Consider the following 11585-nt stretch of genomic DNA (forward strand, 5'->3'; position numbering starts at 1 on the left):
TGTTTTTTTTTCTGTTTATTTGGCGTCTCTGTGTCAACTCGTTCTTTTACTACTGAAGTCGTAACATGTAATAATAATAATAATAATAATAATAATAAATGTACAATATAAGATAAATATAAATGTAGTAATATTTATAGTTAATAAAGTTTTCGCCTTTCACATGACCTACCAACCGGAAGGGTGAAGGCTCAGGTGTTTTCTTGAAAGACATGAACACATGATGAAAACAACAACACAAAGTCATCTGCCCAGTTCTGCTCATTAGTCACGCGACAGCATAGCAGTCTGAGGAATCTTTTACATACGTGAGCTCAATGGATTCCCGCAATAAGATAGTGTCTCTGTGATTGCCACAGTAAGAACATTCCAGAATAGATGACCAATTTTGGACATGTGCTTTTATTTTTATTTAATGTAAATGGATTTTAAAAAAATTAAGCACATTTTACTAAAATGATAGAGCCAGATTTGCTTCTTTCTTCTACTTATTCTGCCTAAAATCAGCAGTATTTAAAAAAAACATTCTTTTATCCCAACATGTAGACATCTATACAATTTAAAATATTTCTAAACACCCACCAATAGTATATTCTTAACAATACTAAAGTATGAACCAAATACAAATGTTTAACTGGAAATTACAAAATATAAATGACATGAAGAATTTGTCTAGCTATTAATAGCTAGAGTAGCTAAAATAACTATTTCCCAGAAGAGCCAATGAAGACATTTAGAGCGTTGTGATTATATTACATTCTTATACATTATATAATATGATACATGAAGAATCCAATTTAACACAAATACAATTCCATTCAAGTTGCTCCAATTGGTGTGAATGTTTTTTCCCTTTAATTAGAGTTGCGCAATGTCTTGTGGGTGTCCACCTACAGTATATACAGTAAGTATATATACAGGCATATGTCCTTAAACTGAAAGTACAGGAAGGGCTACTTTGTTGATCTGCCATTTTTCTCGGCTGCTTAAGGTAATTCTAGTGTTTTATATTTGAATTTTGAATATCTTAAAAAATTTAAATGAACCTTCAAATGAAGCCTACAATTCCTGATTTACATTAAAAAACAGATGTTTTATCATTTTTGATCAAGTTGCCTGCTTTTTTAAGATGAATTTCAGTGTTAATAGATAAGATATTCTTTATTGCAATACATTACATGGGTTTATTTGCATTTAGTTTAATCTGGGATTTTCATTAGGCAACAGAAAAGATATTTTGATATTATAAACTTCATTATAGTACTGATGAGAAAAAGCAATTATATCAACATCTTTTTAATTAATTAATTAAATAATTAAATAATGCAAAAAAGTGGCACTTTGGGTCAATCTTGAAACAAAACACTGGATTATTCATTTTAATAATGAATTAATTCTTTTATTTATTTTTTTATTGTTTATAAATGAAATATATAATTTGGTGGGTATTTTTGTAGACGCCCTTATCCAGTGTGACGCACAAAAGTACTTTGAAGTTTCTATCAGTGAATACATCAACACTGGTTCACTAGGTCACAGACTAAGGATACCATGAGTCTAAAACTCTGTACGGAGAAAATATATCACAATTTTTTTTAAATATACAGTATATAAACAAACAGTAAAAATAATCTCTAGATTAAGTATTTCAGGAATGCGTAGGTCTTCACAAGTTGTCTGAAGACACTCAGTGACTCAGCTGTTTGGACATCTAGAGGAAATCCAGAAGAAAGGAAGATCAGAGAGTTGATCAGAGAGATCACAAGTTTATCTTTTGTCTGTCTGGCATAACACAGTCTAATACTGATAAAAATGTCTTTTACTCTTGTGTTGTAGTTTTTAAAAAGGAAGTAGAGAAACGGTCTGAGATGTCCTTCAGTTCTGGTAAGATTTTGGATCGGGGTCATATATTTATCATGTCTGCATGTGTTTTTACTCTTATGCTTTGTTTCTTTCTCCCTGGTTTTGTTTATTCTTTACATTTATTATTATTATAATATATAATATTATAATGTAGTTTTTTTTTTGCCAGAATATGTTTCACATTTTGGTGAAAACAAAGGGACTGAAAAAGGCCCCAGGTCCAAATCTCCCCCGCATACCTACCCCAGACATGTAAGTATCACTGATGCTGATATTTAAGACTGCAGATCAACGTGTGAAAAAGCGAAGGAAGACTGAACTTTTCATTTCCTCAGTGTACTGTACCTACTTCCATAGTGGTGCCTGTGTCTTTCCAGATTCTGGGTTTTGACACCACTAGAAAGCCTCTTTGGGGCAGGCAGTGTTTTAGCAGAACATAAGAAAATAAAAATAATTCAATCTAGAGTGTTCTAGGTCTAGGTTTGTCTGGTCAGTTATATGTGCTTAAGCAATGAAACCCCTTTTCCTCCTTTGTTTATTTAACAGCCTTCAGCAGACGTTTCTCTTCAGCTGCAACCATTTACACCTGAATTGGTTGAAAATTGTGACAAGGATGAATATCGGTAATATAACTGCTGTTTTTATTAGGATTTTGTGTCCTAGCTGTAACATGATTCATGGTGATGAGAAAAACCTTGATGCTTAAACTGTAGTGCACACTAATCTTTTTGATTTGTGCCCTAAACAAGAACTAAAAAAAGAACACGTTTCTGGCCTGGATTTTCTGGTTTTCTTCAGGTTTTTCTGCCCTCATGCGGGTCAGTTTATGTGCAACTTGACCAACATTGTGTTTGAGATGGAAAGTGAAGGGGAAGTGAAGTACAAAATAATGGACTGGGACAGCTGGCTCCTAAACAAATTACCCCGAAAGGAACCTGCAGGGCCTCTGTACAATATTGATGGCCCAGAAGATTCAATCCGTCGTCTTCACTTCCCACATTGTGAGATCGGTGAGTTGACGTTTCACAAACATTTACAAATTCAAAATTGACGTTGAAATTAAGCAATTTAAAAATTCTAAATAAAGACAAAATACTGTGGCAAATTATCAAGTAAATTTTTTTTTAAACTTCTATTTTTTGCTTGAGAAAAAATACTAAATAGTTTTTTTTGTCAGTGTTTGCTTTATTTTTGTGGTTTATATGTTACAGGTAAAGGCAAAGCAAAACTGACTGTAGCACATGTGACTAATGATGATGTGGAGGTCATTCAGCCGACAATAGTGACAGACACACATGTGATCATAAATGTTCAGAGTCTCTCCCTCTTTGGTTTAATTTTCCCATGTAATAAAGCTTCCATCAGAGCCCAGGTTCTTCTGTTCTACAGAAAAAGGACAGAGCACTACAACAGTAAACTACACATCCACCTGTTGCCAGCAAATGTGCCAGTTAAAGAGGTAATCTGATTAAACAGTTGTTTTTTTAACTCATATTGTATGTATAGATGTGTATGTGTTTTATTCTGGATGCTGCAGTGGTGAAAAAAATGTGGATGCCTCTTTTTGTTTTGTTTTATGAATAATTACTATTTTAGTAATCAAATGATAAATTTTATGCTATGACTTGCCCTTTAAGGTGCAGAAACAGCACCCACGCTTCATGTACATCGAAACAACCTCTAGTTGTTTTCTGACCCGAAGACAAAATTACAGGCTGTGCTATAGAAATAATACTGAAAATTCTGTACTCCAACCAGAGGTATTTATTCAAAAAGATCATCATCAGCAATGTGGTCATATTAATCATACATTATTGATCTTAGTCATTGTGGATTAATCACCTTAATCACCTCTTCCCTTAGGTAGTGAAATTCCAACTGGACTGTGGCCCCAACTATCACCCCACATTTGAGATTTTGAACATCGAGACCTCTGAAGTCACATTAACTCTTTTGGATAAAAAAGGCAAGGAAGTGTGGACACGATATATAGTCCTGCTTCCAGGTAAGTGAATGCTAATATTCAGAGATTTTTGAGACACAGAATGTCATAAAGAAGCCAGACTGTAGTTTTGTGCATCCTATCAGTGACAGTCATATTATGTCAGGTGATGATATAAAGTATAAACCTATTGGTTTCCTTGAGGATGAATAAATAATTTTGCTTATATTTACTGAAAACATTATTGTCTATTGTAGGTGTACTTTAACTACATAATGTTGTTGTGTGCGCTCTTGTTATTTGTCAGGTACAGAACTAGACCCACCCAACCTGGATACAACAGGTAAGGCTGTCTGACTAGCTCTGAATTTACATCCAACTTATCCATTGGCATCAAGTCACTTCCAAAACTCTTACACATTATTTTGTTCTGCACACTTTTTACCTCAATGATCCAACTGTCTGTTTTTGCCTGTTGAACTTTTCAGTGTAATTTTCTATATGGGATTAAAATTTCTTATAGCTGATGCATGTATGAAAATATTCCTCTGGGCCGTTCAAGTTCATATGATTTGTCACAATTGAATGATTGTGAATCCTGTTGCAGTGGAAATGTCTTGCTGTTCACAATCATTTGATTATTGATAGTTATTTTAGGTGCTGACTTTGTGGATCAACACAGAGAAACACTCATTCAGAGAGTTCCAGCTGTAATGGAGGTTGCAGACTGTCTGGAAAGCAAGAAACTCATTACTAAGGAAATGTACCAGAATATTCAGGCAAAGCCAACACCTCAGGATAAAATGAGAGAAATGTACATATGTCTCGACTCAGCAGGAAGAGCTGCAAAGCAAGAATTCTATAACATCCTTGAAATGAACCACAAATTCTTAGTAGATGAATTGAAGTCAGGTCAGGCTTAGTGAACACCTACTAAAATAAATCACACACTCGGACTAAATAACACACCCTAAAGATCCCTGTGGACAACGTGTGGTTTCCAATATCTCTTTGTGATCATTATAAATCTACAATTATTTCATTATTACTTAAATTGTTTACTTGTGTACTATGAACTTATAAAAAACATAAACTATATACTATATAAAAATATATCTTCTAACTTTAATTTTAAATCATTTACACACTTGTTATCACGTGATTGTTCAAATATTTTGTTTCAAATATGGTTTGAGTTCCTATCTACATTTATTTATTGTAGATTATAAGGGAAATTTTAAAGGTTTTTATCTGATATTTTTAGAGCAGGGGTGTTAAACTCAAGCGACATCTTATATGTTTACGCCTCCATTTTCCCCTTAGTGGAAGTCTAACATCAGCAGCCATGTGTTTGACCCCCTGCCTATTTTTTTAAAGCTAGTTACAAATACATGCATTGTATTTCATTTAATTATAATATTGATATTTTGAAAATGATTTTTTTTTTAAAAATATCTTCACTTTAAGCTCTCTAATGCTCGATGGCTATAATCTGTTCTCTGCCTATATATCAGAAATGTTATGGATTCAAGGATTTACTGTCTGATTCTACTGGAAGATGGTCATCTTAAAAGAACTAGATTTTAAAATAAAGAAGAATAAAATCAAATAAACTTTCATTTGATGTACTTTTATTTTCTGGGGAAAAAAAAACATAATCAAGTAGGCCATTGTCTGGTTTGCAGCAGGTGATGGGGCAGTTTGTAGCAGTGCCGGTGTTTTAGTTGCAGTAGTTTTGCAGGTCGTGTAAGCTGCAGGGTTTATGGCAGCACAGCTCCACAATGCCTCTTTTCACCATCAGCTCGTTGTAGTCTTTATATGGATATTCAGCCAACTCGCCCTCTGGAACAGATTTAGGGGGAAGGAACCCTAGAAAAAAAAGAAACATCATAATCCAAAATCTGATCAATCAGATTTGAATCCGAGACTCAACGCTGGTATCTCGTTTAATATGAATTTTTCTTCCTTACCCAGCAGAGGATCCACCTCTCTTTTAGGATTGTAGAAGAACCCATTTGGGCCGCAGACTAGGTACAGGGCGTCGACCAGGTGAGAACCACACAGGTGTTGAGGTGCCACAGCACCGGCTCCTGTGGAGCAGAACGCCAGCAAGAACAGCAGCGCACCAACCTGGAGCCAAACAGCCATTGTCTGAGAAAAAAAGAAAAAGAAGAAGAAATATGTGTTAGACTGTATAAACTCCATGAACAATCATGTAAGGGAAAAGAAAAACAATTGGGACGTGTTGTTAGAGGAAAATAATAAATGATGAGGTCACAGCATGTTGTTTTATTCCTGTTTATCTTTCATCAAGAACAGCACATGATTCACTCCATGCTTTATGATGTCACAGTTATTATTGTGACCAATTATCACTTATACCTGATACAAACAGCGGCTCTCGCAAATAGCTATTGATTCGATCGAGAACTCGTATAACTTTGTAATAAATTCAAGTAAAATTTGACCCGATCAACAAGTTGCCTGAATTTCTTACGGAAAAAAATTGTTCTATCGTAGAAGAAATATAACAATCATAGTTATATATGAAGTGTCCACTAATAGAAATGCAAAGTAGAAACAAATTTATAAAATTCAAGTATTTTTGAAGAAGTATGGGATTTGATTATTTCATCCGAAAACCTCCTAAACAGAAGAATAGAGTTGTAACGATCTTACCTGTGTTAGGAGTCAGAGTAGACGCCGTGTGGAGGTGGTCAGAGATGCTGAGAGAAATAAGACGGTTGAGGAAGAACTGCGGCTCATCCCCACTTTTATACCTTAGTGTGTTCGCTTTGTCCGAGTCAGCGGAAAAAGCACACAACATGTGCACGGAGCCTGTAATGCTGTTAAGTGGCTGTCCAATCACACACGCCACATTAGCTACGTTTGTTCACGCTAATTCATTTTAACGCCTGAACAGACCTGAGCTACCAGTTCTTTGAAAATTTTGTCAGCATGCATTCAGGGAATTTGGTTTGAAATCACTTTGGGACGAAAGTTCATAAAAGCATTTTGTTTTGTTTTTTAGGTTAAGCTCCAGCTGTTGCTCCAGTAATCTGGTTTGGAAAAAAAAACAAAAACAAAAAAACGCTGTTTAGTACACGGCATGTTTGCTTTGAAGAGTAACAGAGGGTGACAGATGTTGGGTTGAATTTGATGATGTTTTTCCTTTGACAGAAATGAAGCAAACCCTTAATTAGCTTTACAAACACAGACATACGTGCCATAGTGTTTCCTGCTTTCGGCATAAAAGGTCAACAATTACATTTTCACAGATGGATCTATCATAAGGTGCTGTTAGTGTTCACCCTAATCATAAAATTGGTGAAATTAAAATCTAACAATTATTTTTAAAAACAAAACAAAAAATTAATTTACAAATGTAGAATCCATCTAATCCATCATAAGTATATTGTGTACAATTTGTTTTAGAAGAGGTGGAAATCACAGCACACCATTATTAAAGGTCTTTAATACTGCTGTTCTTATTGATAGGAACTTGTTTTATTGGTAAATTAAACCAAATGGATGTAATTCAACTGAGCACCTTTAACAAAAAAGACAATAAAATAAAAATAACAATTTCTTAAATTAAATGACAGGGAAAATCTTTGTATACTAAACAAATTTCTCCTGTTTTTTTTTTTTTTCCCAGGCTAAATATCCAGGACCTCCGTTATGTTACGTTACCTCCGAAATAATACAGCAACATAATTCTTCATGTAATGAACATGTTACAAACATACATGATTATTTATGTCCATCCTGTACAGAACTAAATCCTAATTAAAAAAAACAAATACAATATTTTTTTTATAGTTTAACAACTAATTAATAAATCTGTTTCTACTGTATATTTTGTGGTGATTAATTAAAAAAGAAAGAGAAAAGGTCCTTAAACTCACAGTATACAAAACAAACGTCTCCTTATTGAAAACCTCACAATATTTAACAGCTGATCTGTTTCTTTTGAGCATCTGCTGCCCAAGTTACAAGGAATTAGTTGTTGCTATAGAAACCATGACCAATATTATCTAGAATTCACTTGCACTGTGTTATAAAGAGGAATTGTTTTCAACAATCTGTTTTTATTATATATTACAGTTTTGTTACAGGTCAAATCATCAAATCATTCTTTTCAGTAACAAGAAAAAAATACATTAATGCAAATGAATGTATAAGTCAATAGTGACTTATACAATTTTATAAAGACGATCCAAATGAGAAAATAGTAAAATATAATATTAATAATAGAGACATCCACGGTGAGAAAAAGGAAATGGTGAATTGTTTGTCTAACAGTCAATCTACAGCATTCTGATTGCTATCTGCAGTCAAATTGAAGATTTTAACACTAAAGAACAGAAAAACCTCATGCATTAGCACTTTGACCTGGACCCGGGTAAAGAAATGTCTTTCTGAAAGCCGGGACTGTGGTCTTTGTTTTTTTACTTGAGTTTTTTATCCCAAGCTTGTACAAACACATGCACTAACCCCATGCAGAGGCTGTAGTGATATAATGTTTCAGCATTGCTTTCCACCTCTCATGTATCTGGAGACGAGTCGCTGTAGAGCTGTTTGTTTCTGGGCTTTTGTTTTCCCTCAAGCTTTAAACGGTTCTCTGTCTCACATCCTTCCCACAGCTGCAGATGGATTCTTTCAGCTGCCTTTCTGGCGTCGATATATCACCATCTATAAAAAAACCCACAACAGTATGGAAAATTCAAAATAAGTTTAAGTTCATCCCAATGTAACAAATAAAATCCTCCTCTTTTGCAATTTGTCAACGATTAAATTAAAACCTTTCGCATTATAATTTCCACAAAACAAGTGAGTTCCTTTGCATAGTATGAAAAACATTACAATGGAAAAGAAAATGATTCTCAACAAATGTGTTCAGTTGAAGGTCAGAGGATTCATTCTTACCCTTAAGCTTGGACAAGTCTTCTTCCTCCTGAACGCAAGCTGATTGGATGTTGCCATCTTCAGCATCCACCAAATCCGTCTTCACTTGTCCAAGATTCCTCAGGAGGGACATTGTGTCAAAGCTTTCACACTCTCCCGCTTTTAATAAATTTAATACCTGCACAAAACATACAGGTTATGAGCAAATAATCAACACAGGCTATGAATCATCGATCAATAAGATTACAATGATTTTGTGACAAACAACAGATGTAAGAGAAAGTCTTTAAATGTTTTTAGGTTTGTTTCGACCAATTTTAAACTTTTGATTTTAAAATCGGAATCAACTATAAAATGTTCCTTCTTATCTACCCTGAAAATGTCTCCAGTTTCAAAATTGGTCGACATCTTATTAAACAATATATTTGCTTATTGTGTTATTACAGAACAGACCTGCAGACATTTATAGCTCTTCAGCTCGCTCAGGTTCTCCTCCAGGAACAGCAGGTAGATGCTGAGGTCGTCATAGAGGCGAGAGCTGACATGCAGCTCCTGGGCATGTGTGAAGGCGGGTAGGAGCCTGTAAGGGTGGAGCACTTGGCCTTGCTGCCTCCGCCGGGCCGGTCGGACTGGTGCGTAGAACACCAGAGGAATCAGGATCGCGTAAACTGCCAAACTAACGCAGCTGAGCAGACGGAACACACCCACGGACACCAGCTTACACAGCACTGGACGCATCAGGGTCTGATTCAGGACAACACCTGAGTGCACACAGAAATAACAGCATGTACACTGGCTTCCATGATTCACCAAGGTCTTCCAAGCTATGAAGGCCAGACATACTGGTCTGTAGGTCGCAGGAGAACTGGTCACTCGGGGAAACCAGGCCAACGTAGCAGACCAGGTAGAAGAAAACCAGCAGTACAGTGAGTAGAGTGAGAACCCGAGATACCAGGTACTTCCACGCCAGTGCCCAACTCCCACGCTTGGTCCTCAGATACTGGACCACCAGAGGGTATTTAAAACAGCCCTCAACCACCTCCCGACTGCTGTCACAAACACACACAAAATCAATTTCACCTTTAAGTGCTGTAAGTTTTCCATTAGTTTGAATAATAATCTATTTGTTGTGACCTTAAAATATAAATATTAGAATAATCATTTTTGATTAGATTTTTTTTCCTCCACTACCTCGTTGATCAAACTCTCCAGATTCGTCCGCAGCTGCATGATTACCTGTGGGACTCCTCTGTGGTGTCCTTGGTGTCAGGTTTGTTGGATGCCAAGCTCTTGGCGAGCTGGATGGCACGGTTGTAACAGCTATCTAGTTCCTCCATAATGAAGCTGAGGTCTGAGGAGAGCTGAGGAGCAGCGGTGAAGCGCCAGAACAGAGCTGGAACGTACACCAGAACTGCCAGCAGCAGCAGGATGTAAGGAAAGAACTAGAAAGGATCAGAAAACGTGTCAGGAATTCATGCTGATTAGTGCTTGAAGTTTGGCAGTAGAGTTTGTCACTGTAGTACCTTGTGTAACCACAGGGGGGAGCCGTCTTTTGTAGATTGGCGTTCAGCAGCAACCCAGCAGAAAGAGTCCACATACGCTGCTTGGCGCAGGGTGAAGTTGGTTGGTGGAAAACAGCTAATCTGGGAACCTAATTAAACATTTATCAGTGTATATAAGTTAAACAAACACTGAGGAAACTTAGCACCACACAGAAGTGAGATGCGCGCGCACAGTGCACCCGTTCACGCGCACAGCATCCTCGATTGATGACCGAATAAGGAGGGGCGGCGACGCGCGAGCGCTTTCTTTGTTTACACGCTTTCTTTGTTTACACGCTTTCTTTACACTCCAGCGACTTCCCAGGACTTTCTATACACGCCGTTATTGGGCTTTGTTTCCAATGTAAGAAGAGGATTTGAATAAAGGGATTATAAAGAGAATATAAACACATCTGGAGATGTTTGTAGCCTGTTACGGATCGATGGCTATGAGGTTTGTTTTCTTTTATTCTGTGTGAAAGTGCTGTGTCATGCATCAGTAAATGTAATTAAGAGATGAGACACAGCCCAATTACTATGGCTAGTTCGTGACAAAGAGATCTGCTGTTCTGTGGTGGACAATACAGCTGTCCCACTGACACACAGACACACACACACTTACTGACACACATTCACCCACAGACACACACACACATACTCACCCACATGCATACACTCACCCACAGACACATACACCCACATGCATACACTCACCCACAGACACATACACCCACATGCACACACTCACCCTCAGACACACACACACTCACCCACATGCATACACTCACCCACACACACACTCACCCACAGACACACACACACTCACCCACAGACACACACTCACCCACAGACACACACACACCCACCCACAGACACACACACTCACCCACAGACACTTCCTGAGCAAAGGCGAGGGAGATGAGCAGCAGAGGAATTCCCACCGCCACAAAAGTCACCAGTTTATCAGCTGCAAGCTCCAAACGCACTCCTTTGTATTTCCCCTCTTTGGGTTCCTTCAAGAGAAAATCAGAGAACACATATTCTGTAGCGATGTGAGCGATGGCCATGATTAAAGATACCGGCTGCGTCCAAAGGCGAGAAGAATAATGCAGTGGAGCAGAGCTTTCACTGTGAAGTATCAGGTCTGAGTATGGAACAAAGGAGGCACTGTAGCATGAGCGTGCAGGGGTAGAGCATGATGGCTGGGTGGATAGATAGATAGATAGATAGATAGATAGATAGATAGATAGATAGATAGATAATAAGGAAAAACAAAATTTGCATTAAGATTCTATTTCAATTTGTTTTATTATTTATTAATTAACAATAAA

General features: G+C 36.9%; 3 protein-coding genes across 5 annotated transcripts; 1 reads left to right on the forward strand and 2 right to left on the reverse strand.

Annotated features, from left to right (window-relative positions):
* Positions 1 to 942: 942 nt before the first annotated feature.
* LOC132841193 (NACHT, LRR and PYD domains-containing protein 1-like) lies at positions 943 to 5424 on the forward strand. 3 transcript variants are annotated; one of them, XM_060863457.1, is made up of 10 exons: positions 943 to 991; positions 1837 to 1884; positions 2033 to 2115; positions 2410 to 2486; positions 2662 to 2873; positions 3075 to 3322; positions 3501 to 3623; positions 3727 to 3868; positions 4113 to 4148; positions 4454 to 5424. In XM_060863457.1, exons 2-10 carry the CDS (start codon positions 1869 to 1871, stop codon positions 4726 to 4728), a joined length of 1212 nt encoding a protein of 403 aa, XP_060719440.1. In that variant the 5' UTR covers positions 943 to 991; positions 1837 to 1868; the 3' UTR covers positions 4729 to 5424. The 3 variants fall into 3 exon arrangements, with proteins under 3 accessions (XP_060719440.1, XP_060719442.1, XP_060719441.1); XM_060863458.1 differs by having other exon boundaries at positions 974 to 991; positions 4463 to 5424; XM_060863459.1 differs by lacking the exon at positions 1837 to 1884 and having other exon boundaries at positions 947 to 991.
* Positions 5420 to 6565, reverse strand: ins (preproinsulin). The gene is made up of 3 exons (XM_060863505.1): positions 6485 to 6565; positions 5776 to 5956; positions 5420 to 5674 (listed from the first exon to the last, which is right to left on the reverse strand). The coding sequence occupies exons 2-3, from the start codon at positions 5951 to 5953 to the stop codon at positions 5526 to 5528; spliced, it is 327 nt and encodes a 108-aa protein (XP_060719488.1). The 5' UTR covers positions 5954 to 5956; positions 6485 to 6565; the 3' UTR covers positions 5420 to 5525.
* A 1786-nt stretch (positions 6566 to 8351) lies between these two features.
* Positions 8352 to 11330, reverse strand: panx1b (pannexin 1b). The gene is made up of 7 exons (XM_060863506.1): positions 11141 to 11330; positions 10237 to 10364; positions 9950 to 10155; positions 9557 to 9762; positions 9167 to 9474; positions 8735 to 8891; positions 8352 to 8500 (listed from the first exon to the last, which is right to left on the reverse strand). Exons 1-7 carry the CDS (start codon positions 11319 to 11321, stop codon positions 8418 to 8420), a joined length of 1269 nt encoding a protein of 422 aa, XP_060719489.1. The 5' UTR covers positions 11322 to 11330; the 3' UTR covers positions 8352 to 8417.
* Positions 11331 to 11585: the final 255 nt, after the last annotated feature.

Source organism: Tachysurus vachellii, chromosome 26, assembly GCF_030014155.1.
Source record: "Tachysurus vachellii isolate PV-2020 chromosome 26, HZAU_Pvac_v1, whole genome shotgun sequence".
Lineage (NCBI taxonomy): Eukaryota > Metazoa > Chordata > Actinopteri > Siluriformes > Bagridae > Tachysurus > Tachysurus vachellii.